At 39.7% G+C, this 14,887-nt stretch overlaps 1 protein-coding gene across 1 annotated transcript; it reads right to left on the reverse strand.

Annotated features, from left to right (window-relative positions):
• Nucleotides 1-3,217: 3,217 nt before the first annotated feature.
• On the reverse strand, nt 3,218-14,456 carry MAP3K19 (mitogen-activated protein kinase kinase kinase 19). The gene is made up of 9 exons (XM_058809738.1): nt 14,410-14,456; nt 13,655-13,725; nt 13,063-13,147; nt 12,041-12,282; nt 11,403-11,446; nt 6,869-9,316; nt 5,579-5,728; nt 4,665-5,362; nt 3,218-3,415 (listed from the first exon to the last, which is right to left on the reverse strand). The coding sequence occupies exons 1-9, from the start codon at nt 14,454-14,456 to the stop codon at nt 3,349-3,351; spliced, it is 3,852 nt and encodes a 1,283-aa protein (XP_058665721.1). The 3' UTR covers nt 3,218-3,348.
• Between the last annotated feature and the right edge of the window lie 431 nt (nt 14,457-14,887).

Genomic DNA, 14,887 nt, shown 5'->3' on the forward strand with positions numbered 1-14,887 from the left:
TTCCCAATCCTGGTTTTGCAGGGAAAGTGGACTTTGTTTGCTTTCTTTAATTTGATGTAAATTCACATAATCAGTTCTAAAAATTTGTCTTGAGCCTTGGAAGTCATGTCAGACTGAACTAGCTAGTTAATTCCTCCTTTCTCTGAAAGGCTTAACTCCTTACACCTTAAAGAGATAATTGTGCCAGGAGTCTTCTCTCCCATTGCTACTGGGAGTGACTTTCTCTGGCTTCTGAAGTGGATCTGACAAATCCAAACTAAATCGATAACCTTGAAACTCAGTGCATGGGTTTGACTCTCCTGTACTCTTGCACTTGTGACAGCAACATTGGTGTTGCCATAGTTCAGGCATTGTGTTTTTTGAGAAACCTCTAAATTTCCTTAGCTGTCCCGTGGTGCAGGTCCCTGTGGGAAGGGAGCTATAGGAGGGGGAAGGCACTGGAGTGTGTCCTGGGGCCCTGCCTTGGGAGAACTCTGGTTCTTTGCTGTGTGCAAGAGCCAGAGCTTTGATAGCAGTGCTGTAGAAATTGCATGGGTTCCTGCAGAGCTTTGTGGAACAGCACTAAATTTGAACCCAGATAATCTCAAGAGACTCTTGTGGTTTTGGGGACCAGGCTCTGCTTCCTTGTAAGGAGAGGCACATGTGTGCATTTTTAGATGCAAATCTTTCCATCCCACTGCTGGTGGTAGCTCCAGAGCAGTGTAACAGCTGGGCCGGCCTGCCCGTGGCCCCGCCCTTCTGAGGCGAGAGCCCCGGCTCCGTTCCGGGGAGAGAAACCCCGGCTGCCCCTGCACTCACACGGGACAGGGCCGTGCCTTCAGCTGCTGGGAGTTAGGCTCCAAATCCTGGGGAAAGCCGCAGTCACAGCCTGGCAGGCTGCAGGCACTGCAATGGCTCCCTACTGGTTTCAGAAAGGAAGGTGTAGCCTTTAGACCAGCAACGCTTGCCCTGCTCTACTATAAATAATGAAGCAAAGTGTGACCCTGCTCACTGAGTAGCTCAGTCTTATATAAAACAACCAGTTTTCAGGATTTCACACCCTTTCCCCTTGTTACATTGGATACCTGGAATTAGGCACCTGGATTTTGGTGTGGAAATCTCTGATCTCCTCAAGTAAGAAATATGCAAAATTAGACTTGTTTCCAGGCTGCTCCACCAGACCAGCTCAGCCAAGCGACCCAAGGCTCCCCAGATTAACACAGGGCTTGGTTTGGCTGTGCTGGGCCCTGAGCTCTGCTGCAAGCACAGCTCTGATTAAACTGAAATACCTTTGTTGCAAGTGCTGGCCTTAAACTGACACCTCATTCTTGAAGTCTGGTTAAGCAAAAGCAAAAATGTGCTTTCACATTTTGATTAAAACCTCAGGTTCAAGTTTTACAAACCTCTAATGATTATTTTCAGTGTAATTAACTGGATTAAACATGATAAATTGCAAATAACTGGTAACCTTAATATTGGAGAACTCTAACGAGAGACGTTAGTTTTGCTTGTAAGCTGTGCATAAGAAGGGGGGTTTGTAATGCTGACCTTTTTTTGATTAGTTATATATTCTAGAGCATTCCCATTCTTTCCTTGCTTATGACTCTCATCTCAGTTTCATTTCATGCTAAATAAACCCTCATATTTACTTTGCAGCTTTGTTGAAGACTCTACCTTAATCTGAGAAGAATTAGTACACATGATGGAATTATGTACATCCCACTGGAGCTCACATGCCCAGGCTCCTGCCTTTATTCTGCAAGGTACTTTAACTGAAGATACTTTAACATGATGTTGCCATGGATGTCTGGCATGAGCACCGATCAATATTCCTCAAAAATGGACTGTTAACTGCTTGAACTTTGAAGATTACTGTGATGTTAGGATTTCTCTTATACTGGCATAATGTTCTGTCATTGTTATGTGACATTATACCTACAGAACTATTAATAAAGAATTTTGCTAGAAGTACTGATTTCTCTTTGCTTTTATGAAGTTTAGACAACTCTCTGAAGTCAGGAGACTGACCACTGGGATAAAACAAAGTTTGAAAGCTATTTAAGTAACTAAGATGCGTTTAGCAGTCTGAGGAAAGTTGCTTTTATAATGTTCACATTACATCAGAGCTGACACTGAGGTCAGTGTCCTGGATTCTTGAGAGCTCAGCTCTGAACAGTTGTAGGGCTGAGTTTTACTGCCTCTCTTCCTGGAGCATGGCTGCTCACAAAGGCTAAAGATTTACTCCATTTTGGTAGGAAGAAGCCTTATCAACAAAAGGACATTCTAAATACTAACACCTGCTTTTTTTGCTTTATTAATAATTAACAATCCTTTTTAGGTTTTATTTAATTCTGTGCAGTTAGTAGTAGCTAGTTCTACTAAGTGTAAAGACCACTGGAGTGCAGAGGGGCTCTGTTCTGTCACCCAGTCACAGACAGTGCCCACTGCAGTGGGCAGAGAAACACTTCAGGTTTTCAGAGAGTAAAGGAAGACACAGCCAGACTCTAGCAGTGACAGAACAAGGGACAACAGGACAACTTGACCTATAAGACAGTCTTCAAACATAGAATCACTTTTACCATGAGGAGGTTAAAAACTGGGGCATGTTGCCTGGGGTGGCTGTGGAGTCTCCATCCACAGTCAGACCCAAAGTCAATGGGACAAGGGCTGAGCAACCTGGTGCAGCCAGCCCTGCTCTGAGCACAGGGGCTGGACCAGAACATCTCCAGAGCCCCTTCCAACCTCAGCCTTCTGGGACCTGAAAGTGCCAGAAAATGCACTATTTATTTAAAACAGGCAGTCCCATGGCTTAGATCATTATCTCTTGCAATTAGCACCACAGTATCCTGTGGAGATACAGGGCCTCAGGAACACAGGGCTGATCTATGTACCTAAAAAACTCATTCTCCAGCTAAAAATTGAAGTGCCCATCCAGTAAAACAAAAGGGTGACCTGACTGAATAAAAGCCTCAGTACATCTTATGCCAGTAGATGACCTGAGGTTCCTGTGGGATCCTCACACTCATTACTCATCTCCAAGTTGCAGAGCTCTCTGCCCATAGCTTGTTCCATAGGATTCTGCAGACATTCCAGCTTACCTGGCCTGTTGCATGCCAGTGATGGTGACTTTATTTTCCTTTTAAGTCTCTCCAAATACAACACAACATGGCCTTGTGTTCACAGTGAAGGAAGGCACTGCAGAACAGGTACTCTTTAATCACTGCTGCCTAATAACAGACTCCTTGGACACGACTGCTCTCCAGTATTTCTGCTGTCATGTTAAAATCCAGTTCCTTCTGGTCTTTTTTCCACAAGTGAAAATCTTTTCCATGGAAAATACATGCTCATTTGGCAAGAGTTTGGAAAAATTCACTGTCCTCCTTTCACAAAGGGATGGTCCAGCAACTGCAGAGCAGAAGGCCGTTCGTGTTGATCTCTGCATTGAAGGTTCCACAAATCAGTATATAAAATTAATATCTATGCCTGTGATGTAAAACCTAATTCAAAAACCTGTAAAAACCTAATTGTAAAATTAGCCTTTATTATTATTATTATTACTCCATTCACTACTCGTTTTTAGGTTGGTTTTTTTTTTTGTAAAGTTGATAGAAAGGAAGGGAGGCTTGAAGGGAAAAGACTGTTGGAATTTATTAATTATAAAATGGAAATATTTTATTGTTAAAGAAATCATTACTTATTCCCCTGAATTCCTTTCAAATCTCTGAATAATTCTGATTTGGCTATTTCAGGTGCATGAACAATGTATCTAAGAAAGGTGATAATTATCTGTTTGAGCCTCTGTCAATCAGGTTCTTCTGTCATCTCCAATCAATGTTATGCATTTTAAGAAGCCCATGGCTTTGTTAAAAACAAAACAAACACCACAAAAATAATTCTTATAATGTGTGAATGCTAGTGGTTTGGGGTTTTACAGAGAGAACTTTGTGTTTTAATAAGTATTATGTTTCAAATAAGTATGTGTTTCCTGGACTGGCAGTGACAATAGATTTTTCCACTGCAGAAGACAAGAATTAAGTCCATTTAGACTTAATTTAGACTTAGACTTCAAGCCAAAAGGGCTTGAATACTTTGTGATGCAGAAAACATCTGGGTTGATTGTCAATGATTCCATCCAAGTAGAGCTAGAGCTTGGCCAGAACCTGAACTCTAATTGGTGGGTATCATTTAACACATTTTAAAACAAGACTCTTAAATGAATTCTCTCTTAATTCCATTCCACTTCCATTTAGAATGCTGTCCTTAAAACAACTTGTCTGACATAGACCACACTCAAGCAATACTGGAACAGCAAAACACAGCAAAGAAATTTATCAAAGGTTCTGTCCAAAATTTAACGGTGCCATGTTTATGCATGAAAATTACGGGGAAAGTAAATGATGAGTATAAGGCCTGCAAAAAGAGAATCTGTGAGGGCTTTTTTATACCATTGTAAAGAGTAAAGCACTTTTATATATGATATAGATATAGATATAGATATAGATATAGATATAGATATAGATATAGATATAGATATAGATATAGATATAGATAAAAGGCTTTCTGGAAAAGCTGAATAGCCTATGCATTTACAATAAAGTCTTATGTACCACAGCCTAAGCTCCCATGAGCCGTCTCCAGAACACAAACCCCCTGCATCCTCCCTTCCATTCTCCAGTTCTCCCTACCTGGTTAGGCAGGCGTGCACAAACTCCGCGGCCGCGCTGGAGAAGCGATCGGGCAGGGCCGGCATCAGCCCGCGGTGGGCCCCGATGTAGAACATGGCCGCCACCCTGTCCATGGAAGCCAGAGGGGGTTTGCCTGTCGCCATCTCGAACACGGTGCAGCCCACGCTCCAGATGTCAGATTTCCTGCCGTAGCCAGAGTCACTGATGACCTCTGGAGCCATCCAGTAGGGAGTGCCGTGCACGGAGCGCAGCAGCTCGCCGCGCGTGCCGCCCAGGCTGGCCCAGGCCAGGCGCCTGGCGCAGCCAAAGTCAATCAGCTTGATCACCCCCGTGGGCATGAGCATCACGTTGTTGCCTTTGATGTCTCTGTGCACCACGCAGTTGTCGTGTAAATATGCAACCCCTTGTAGAATTTGCTTGGTGTATTTACACAGGACAACTTCTGGCAAGGGCCCGAAGCGATTCAGAATACTGGAGATGGAGCCGCCGGGAACAAACTCCATGAATATGCTTAAAATGTTGTCTTCCAGGCAAGTTCCTAAATAAGTTACAATATTTACGTGCTTCAATGTCTTCAAAAGATCAACTTCCTCATGGAACTTCTGATACTCCTTTTCTGTACTGAGTTGATCTGATGTGTCCAAAACCACCTGTTTTACAGCTATTAACTGTCCCTGGCTTGTCAGACCACAGTACACCTGCAGTGAAACCAAGCACTTATCAAAACAGGACTCAAGACAAAAATTGTGTATTTACTTATTTTACATAAAAGCTTTGTGCTTTTCATGTTTCATATCTCACTGTGTAACCCAAAATATTTAACCCATTTCTTGACTAAGACAACAGCTATTTTTAAGACAAGGTGTAGCTCAACGATGACCAACACATCTCAGCATATTCAGATATTAACTTACCGTGCCATAGGCTCCCCTTCCAAGGACTTCTCCTCTTGTCCACATGATAGGATCTTTGGCAGCTAAACTGCTTCTTGGTAATTTAGTAGATTCATCAAAGTTTAGAAGGCCCTTTTCTTCATTTGAAGCCAAAAAGGCTTTACTGTAACTCTGCTTGAAAGATGATGGTCAGTGTGGGGAGAAAGCAGAGAGGAAAAGACAGGCTTCATTTGGGCCCCCCTTTTTCATAAGGAATACTTTTTCCTGGCATGACTTTATTTATAGATTTTTATGCATATAAATTGCTCAACTCATTGATAGAATTGCTATATAGGTAAAACTTTATAAATATTTTCAAGTATAAATCACAACAGTGTATAACCAGAAGGTTACAGCATTACATCTTCCATTGCCACCAAGACAGAAGAGCACTTAAAAGAGCAGGATACACTCGGTTTCACAGATTGCTAAGCTGAATATGGCTATCATCATGCTCTAAGTAACACATGCAACACAAATCTGGTGAAAATAACAGGCCATGACTTCCCAGGAAGAAGAGACTGCTTCAGAAAGATGGCAATAATTATCCCATCTAGCCATGGTTCTCCCTGGGGGAAGTGAGAACAGAGCTATAATTGGCACCTGTGGCTGCAGAAGCACAGGGGAGTGTATCAATATGTAGTGAAAGACATTTCCTTATAAATTTGTAATTTATATGGACAAAGAGCTAACAGGACTAAGGAGAAGCAGTACTGGTAGAGAAACACCTTAGTAGGTGAAGGCATGCAGCTGACTTGGGGGCCAAAATCTGAGCCTTCTGAGCTTGAAGTTTTGATTAAGCATTAATTAAACTCGATAAGCCTGTCTGATAAACCAATACTTATGGCTCATATCTACAAAAGTATCTGGTTGCACTCAGAGACCCAAGGTAAATGCCCTTCTGGATATGCAAGACTATTTGTAGAGTCTTTTCATGTTCCTGTCCAGATCTGCAGCTCTTGCCTTGCCCAAAACCTTTTTATACAAGCTCTTCAAACAGCCTATTCTCTTTATTCACTGCAATTTGTCAATTTATATAAGCTTTGGCAGCTATTCCTGTCATGCCCTACTACCTTCTGGCTTGTGTCCTGACATGCAGCCTCTAACACAGATATATTCAACAGAGCACTGGAACAATCAGTGGGCAGCTGGCCCAAGGAAAAAAGACTTGATAAATCTCTTTAATAAGCACACATTTCCCATTTTCCATCCAAACTTGTGTGAAGCATCACTCAAATTATTTAGCAAGTTACAAGAAGAAATTACTTTTACCTTCTCTAGGGCACTATTTATTATTGCTCCAGCTCCATTCATCATATTCTCCTCTTCTTCTCTCGGTGTGGTTTGTACTTTAGAACATGTATTTTTTGTTCTTGAAGAGTTGGTGTCTTTTTCTTCAAGCATTAGCAACTCTTTGGCCAGACAACAAAGCAACTCATCAGTCACATCCTCAGCATCTGACCAGGAAGAAATGTTTTGACTTGTCTGGGGACTGGGGCTTTTGGCATTTTCTGTCCAAATCACTGAAGCCTGAGTCAATTCATTTGCCAAACCACTGTTTTGAGGTCTGTTTGCACAACTGTGATCTAATTTTTTTGTAGGGGACTGATATTCCACTCTATCTGAAAAGGACAACTCACTTTTATTGACAGACTGGTGTGATTCCCAGCCTTTGCCACCATCCCTGTCCCCCCTGCACTGGGGCACACAGATGTCCTGCTCTGCTGTCACCAGACTGTCACTTGGAACAACACATTCTCTGCAGCCTTGATCACTGAGCTGAAGGAGATCCTGGCTGCAGGCAGCAGCTCTCTCATGGCTGGATTCATCCTGGCTGTCTAACAGCTGCTCCAAAGAAACTTCTTTAATAGTTGAGAGGTTTGAATTTGTAAACATTTCATTTTTCTTACTTGACTGTGAAAGCTCTTCTAAAAATGTGAGCTGATTATCCATGTCTCCATGGAACAATGTTGTGCTACTCAAGGTGTGTGCTAGAAAACCCAAGTCAGGTGCTGTTGCATTATCTTGCTCTGTGTTGCTGTCACTCAGCTTGGTCCTTCTGTCCTTTGTGACCAAACCTTTCTGCTTTTGTTTAGCACCAGGTGTGATCTTCTTTGGCTTGGAATGTGTTTTCTTTTGAGTGTTTCTGACTCTACTGCTTTCTCCCCCTTTACTGCAGGTAGATCTGCAGGTGCATCTTGCTGGTGGAACAGAAAAACCACCTCTGTAACACCTGCCCTCGTGCTGGTCAAGGTCTCTCACGCGGGAATACACAGGAGTTCCAAACATTTCATAAATACCTGGGCCTTGGTCCTCTGAATTTATTATCTTGAACATGTCAGTGTATTTCAGATCTACAAAATCTGAAGCGGAGGGTGCACGTGGCAGACAAAGTGGAGTAACATGTTTCTTACAGACAGCTGAATTTTTGCAACTGCAGGAGCAACTTTGCTTTTTCATTTTCTGAGCACTCTGACAAACATGGCCTTTGTGTCCTTGAGTGGTTTTTTTCTGATACTTCATGGAAGCCTCAGATTTCACTTTTGTCAGTTCCAGACATGGGGAAATCTGACTCTTAGCATTTGATTTTGTGGTAACCTCTTCAGAAGCAATTAAGTCTTCAGATCTTTTATCTTTTATCTTATTATTAATTTTAGATTTTGATGAATATTTATTTCTATTCATCTTTAGTTTATTTTTGTCATTTTCTTTGTGAGCAAGAACATTGAGGCTCTGAGGAACATGAGGAGGCAGGGTACAGACACCAGCCTTTTTTGTGGCAGGTGTTTCAGCAATGTGTGGCTCCCTGGCTGGCTCTTGTTCAGAGAGCATAACATGAGCAACAGCTACAAGCTCACTCTGGTCCTCTGAAGTTGCTGCTGACATGGCTTGATTTTCTATTTCAGATTCAGAGAGACAGACTTGATTTTCTGACTGTTTTCCAGAGGGATCTTGAGCTTCTACTCTCAAGGGAATTAGTGCAACTACAGAATTATCTTCCAAGGCTTGGTAGGCCTCTATCACTTCATTTTTACAGGAAGAATCTAAATCCTGATTGAAAAGCACAAGGTTGGCACTCTCAGCATCTTCCTGTGGTTTATAATCCAGCATCATCTCTGTAGCATTTTCTTCTTCCAGACCAGTTCTACAGCAATTCTCTGCTCTGTTCTGCTTCTTGCCAGCTCTGGAGGCATTGCTGTTGCTGGACACTGTAAATGCTGCCTGGGCTGTAAACATGCCACAGCTCACCAGAGCACTGCCTGAGCTCAAGTGGGGATGACTCTGACCCCAGAACCTGGCTTGGCTCACAAGATTGATGTTCTCACAAACCACTGAGCACGGGAATCTCACCTGGTTCTTCTTCCCAGTGTGGATTCCTACATCAGCTTCCCTCCACTTGAAATGGCTTTGGATTTCTTCCTTCTTGTTGTTGAGGTACTTGTCACAGTTATTAATGCTGAAGTAGTACAGGTCCTTCACTGGAGTGAACTGATCAGAAATTGTGGCCAAGATCAATTCTGGTGACTTTTCACTGTGCCTGTTTAATAAGTTGTCTAACTGATACTGATAAAATTTAGTAACTGGTTTTATAGGCTGAGGAATAGAGTTCATAATATTTAAAATATTTTTGATGTTTCTGCTTTCATTGACAATATCATCCTTTAGAGGAGCAAGACAAATTGTTCTTACAGACTGACATGTCACTGGTGGCAAATGAAACTGTAATTTCCATAAAAAAACATTAATAGTGTGCTACACCACAGATACAGGTAAAAACTAATCTCTAAGAGACAAGTAGACTTAGGAAAAAAATTAGAAAATTATTATTCTTTTATATATTCCTATATTAAAGCTATTATGAAGTAGAATATCAGACTCCTGAGAAAATACATGATTTTTTGCGTATTACTTGCATTAATTTTCTCAGATCCAGAACTATTTCTAAGTATTTCTTAGTTCAGAAAGTGGGATCTTTTGCTTTAAGGCACAAGTCATTCTGCATGATTTAGAACCAGTGTTTTGTCCACATTTACAAATCTTCTTGTCAGTCATTAACTCTGTCTTGTGGCACTTCATGTTTGCTACAGGAATTCAAGGGCTGGGCAGTGGCTTCATGTGCCAGAGCTCCTCTCTCACTGAGCACTCCCCCTGAATGAGAGCACTGCTCTAATGCTGAGATTTAAAATCTTTTTATGTAACCCTCCAACATGTGCTGACACCATTAATTATATTCTCAATGGAACCAGAGCTCATGTAAGCAATTTTTTAAAAGGAAAACTAGCCCATTATAACAGAATGCTATTGCTTCCCTGGAGAAAACAATTCTAGCAAATTATTTATAGATTTTAAGGTACATTATATTAAATCTAAACACATAGATCCATGTTAAATGGCCACAGATTCAGCTCACAGTTTTAGGTACACTGGAAGACAGCACAGTCTGCAGCCAGTTTGCAGTGAAGTGAAATGGATAAAACCAAGGGCAGCTGACACAGAAGTCTGTTGGGTCAGGGATGTGTTTTACTACTCCTCCCTGCTCCCCATCACATTTGTTGAAAGGTACCACATACATTTGAAGGAGTACAGATCAGAGGAACTCAGTATTTTGTTTGGACTATTCAGATGAACAGTGAGAATGATTTTCTGAAAATAGCATTTCTGTTCTTTACTTTATAGGAAATGAATATTTTTATGCAAATGAATACAATAGAAATAATCACCCAGTCATCTGCTCTGAGTGCTCATTTGCATGTCTATATTCAACACCAGTTTGCAATCTGCAGGAAATTTTTGTTTGCATTCCAAGGGCAAACTGAGGTTTGAACATGCCAGGAAAAGCAATGTGTTGGTTTGAAATTGACAGTCCTGAAGGCTTTGTCCAGCCTGCATGGCATTAATATGAATGCTCAGTTTATCCCAAAGGATACACCTCTAGAAAGCCCAATACATGAAATAAAGCTGCATTAAATCACACCAAGGACAGCTAAACTATTTTTCTTAAATATTTCTCTCCACTTGAAATGTTTTCTTTTTTTTTCCTCCATAACCATTTTTATAATCCTGTGTCAGAACTCTTGGTCCAACTTCTATATTCTCTTCACTTTTTTCCTGTGATCAGTTGTATTCTGTGATGGTTTCACTGAAGTTTACATCTGATTCAATGAGTTGAGTCTTTTCTACAAAAGGCTATTAATTAATATACATGAAGGTCAAATTCTTTTTTTTTTTTTCTAAATACAGTATATTTAAAATGGTGTGGAGTATTGATATGTAAAATTATGAGCCTGTTTCTAGGTAAAAAAATTTGTGTAATCCTGTTTACATTTTTCACAAAATCTCATGTAAAGTATGTTTAATTCTAAAAGACTATTTTTTATTTGCTAACACAGTAAATTTCATCAATCATCTAATATCAAGATTATTTTAGAATTCAACTTCAATTTTAAATTACCATTTCAAAGAAGTGTTGGGGGTTTTGGCAAAACTAGACAACTAATTTAACAATTAAGATGCACATTTTAATTAATTTACATATTTCTAAAGGTTTTGTATCTTTTTGAACTTTCAACCTTTTATCTCCAGAAGTCCCTGATGTAACATCTTACTGCTATTTTGTTGATATACACCTCAAGATTTGCTGACACACATGTATAAAATAAATTTTAAAATATTTTGCATTCTTAAAAAAACTACAACACCTGAGACGAAGCAAACTACCTACACTACTTCAGTATTTGTATTTTTAAGATTTTGAAAGGATATAATATTTTTGCCAGTGATCATTTTATACATAACATTCTCTTACCTCAGATTTCTTGTTCCTGGTTTTTAGCATTGTAACAGTTAACCCTTAAAAATAAAAACAAATGAAATATTAATTTGATGTTCTTAAACAGACTACAATTCACATTTATAAATTAATTTCAAATTGTAGTGTTCAGGGGATCAAGGATCTGTCTGTGGTTGCAGGACTGTGCTATAAATCTGCAGTGCAGAAAAAAAGTTGTAGGTTGAAATTTAATTATTATACTGAACTTCACACTTCCATTTGCCATAGAAAACAATAAAATACTATAATGTTAAAATATTTTGACACTAATAAATTTTTATTTAGAAGAAATGCTTCTCAATTGTAGATGTTCGTTAACCACAATATGTAGCTAATTAATATTGCCAATATGAGGGAGAAAGATGTCATCACTCCAGACACAGAGAATTACACTCCACATTTGTGGCACAGTTTCACAACAGAGTAGCAGGAATGGTGAAGTTTGTCACTGCTTCTCTTTACCTCCTTCATTCTGCAAACACACACAAACTTATAATTAAAGAAGAGGGTTAACATGGCTGAAGTCTCCCTGAAGACAGCAAAAGACATAAAGGCAAGATGATAACCAATATATAACTATATATAAAATTTGTGACTTGTAAAATTGAACTTACTTTGTTGCATTTGTGCTTTTATTATCTGGAAAGTATCTAAATCCATAAATGCTGTTGAAGTGTTAGATTCTGGGCATGAGGTCTGTAGCAGAAAGCTGAAGTCAAAGCCACATCCCCTGTCCTCTTTCTTTGAGGAGAAAGATAAAGAAGTGTGTTGTCTCCTGGGTAATGCTGTCTGATTTTTACTTGGAAAACATTCCACTTGTTGGTCTGGCCGTGCTCTGGAAGTTGGTGCAGTTTGGCTAAAAGGCAAAACAAAAATAACCAAAATACAGAGCAAAATTAATGGAAGGAGCCAGTTCAAACAATCATATGGCTGGTGAATAATGTGACCAAGAGGTTTGTAAGATCCCAGAACGCCAAAGTGTCTTTTCTTTATTTATCTGTGAGGTTGTGCCTCTCCCTGGAAATAGCAGACTGCAATGCAGAGGTTGACTACAAGAGAGATTGAATGACAAACAATGTCAACCAAGCAACAAGAGAAACCTAAAAACATTCAGTTCACCTTCCCCTTCTAGACAAGAATTGATTGCTTCCAGTGTGGAGTTTTTATGAATCATCAGGAGAGTGTGTCAGAGAATTCTGAAGACCAGATGTGCCTTTGTTAATAACAAAATGTGCTATGGCCTGCCTGAAAAAACAGAGGCTGTGCAGACAAGCCTCAGTTTTGTGCCATCTGTTTTCTGAAGAATGAAGAATGTGGAAAAAGATAAATACTGTGACTGAAAAGAGGTATAAAAGTGCAGTCTGAGTTGTTCTTAAAGCTGTGTACAAGATTATTGTCTGGATTTAATAAGTGAAATAACCCCATACCATATTTCTTTATTGCACCAAATAATTTGTTCACCTAATGCAATATCCTGCCTCCAGTGGCCAATAATTGATATTGGGAAGAGACAAACACTACACAACATATAGAGCTGTAAATAATGTCCAGGAAATAGTTTTCTTTTTCAGGCCACGAACCCTGTTTGTTCCCATTTGTGCACACCCAGGTGCAATTAAATACTGATGCTTCTTACCTGCTTTTTCCTAGAGCTTTGTCTGACTGATGCATTTCTTCCATTATATTGTCTGCATTCTGAAAAGCAACAACACTCCCACAACCTGCAGTAATACATCAATATTTGCATAAAAGCAGATAAATTCCAGTGACACATGGCAAATGCAGTTACTTTGGGGCATTAAAGTGTTATTATAAAGAAGTGTCAGGAAAAGAAACAAGAGCAAGTTACATTTCACTAATTTTTGTAATTTATTGATATGTTAATGTATAATTCTGAATTATTTTTATTTCTTTGGTAAGTTTATTAATTCAATGGGCTACAAAAGCAAAGGACATCTTTAAAAAGCCAGTTACAGCTCCTATCTCAGGAGAATAGAAATAGAAGACAAATATTGACAGAAATTTTATAGAAGTAGAGCACTTCAAAATGTGAAAAACAAACCAAATCTTAGGCCTTTACAAAGGTAGAAACGTACTCTGACTTTGATTTTGTATTTTTTATGGTTGCTAAGTTTTGACAAATAGCCAAATTGCAAATTGTTACTGTACTTTTCCAGCTTCAGATCTACATTTTACACTTTCAACACATAAGCTTTGGGTTAGACTACCTTTTTTGCTTCTCCTCTTATTTTGTTTGTTGTCAGACATACTCTCCTTAAATGTATTAATGCCCAGAAACCTGAAAAGAAAATTGTTAAATGATTTACAATTCATATATACAAAGTGCTACGTTATATTTCATTATTTGAGACAAAAGTAAGACAAAAGTATTTAAAAGTACTTGAAATGAATCAAAGCACTGTAATTTAGCAGTGAATGCACAGAACCAAAGAGCTCAGAAAGTTTTTAGAGGTAAACCCACAACATATGCTATGTTGAAGTTGACTTGAAAAGGCTTTACCCTTAATTAGAAGATTGTAATGTTCTTTTCCTATGACTAATCAGCAATAGCTTGGGAAAGGAACTGGCTGTCACCCTCCTGGTCAGCACAGCTGTTGTGGGTAACACTGACCCTGACACAGTCACCACTGCTCTTGGTGCTTCAGAATTCTAAAAACACCAACCCTCTTTTCCAAGATTAAATTCAACTCTAACAACACCATAAGATGACAGTGGCCTAAACAACACAGAACAAACCCAAAGTGCAGACTGGTAAAGAAGAAACATGAAAGGGTTAAGTAAAAAGATCTGGAGTTTTGAAATTCTAGAAGGCTAATCCTTAAAAGAAAATTAATCCCCGTTAATAGTTTTGATGGATTTGGGAGTCTTCCTGAAAAACATAGTGAACTTCAGTTTTTCAAGTGGCAAGAATACAAATCAAAGACAGTGAAATTAGCTATGGAGGTAGCGAAGAAGCCAGCACTCTTGATGTCTCATGCTGAAGGCCAGATAATCCCTGACAATGTTCATCCCACTATGTTCACCTGTTAAGAGTCAGATAGTGAAGTTCCTAAAAACTTCCCATATTTTTTTCGATACACAAAAAACTCCTTCAAAATGATAACTGAGAATGTTCTGTAAAAAGGCAGAATCTTACAAATCTTACCTGGTTCTTCAGCAGCGAAAAGTGAAAGAGGCACAGCAACTCAAAGGGAAATTCGAGAGCATTTTCAGCTCGCAGCTGCCTTCCTTCGCCGGCCAGCGAGGAATTGGACAGCAATGGCACAGAGTTTGGTTTTATTTTGGGCTGTTTCCCTGAGTGCGGAGCAGGCAGGAGCCATTCCCGAGGCTGGCACTGCGGCTGCTGAGTTTACACCGTGTCGCCCCGGTAACCCCTCAGCCCGGGGGAACGCGGCGGGCAGGATTTAATTCAAAGAGCAGCAGGGACCTATGGAAACAAA

The sequence above is a fragment of the Ammospiza caudacuta genome, chromosome 8, assembly GCF_027887145.1.
Source record: "Ammospiza caudacuta isolate bAmmCau1 chromosome 8, bAmmCau1.pri, whole genome shotgun sequence".
NCBI lineage: Eukaryota > Metazoa > Chordata > Aves > Passeriformes > Passerellidae > Ammospiza > Ammospiza caudacuta.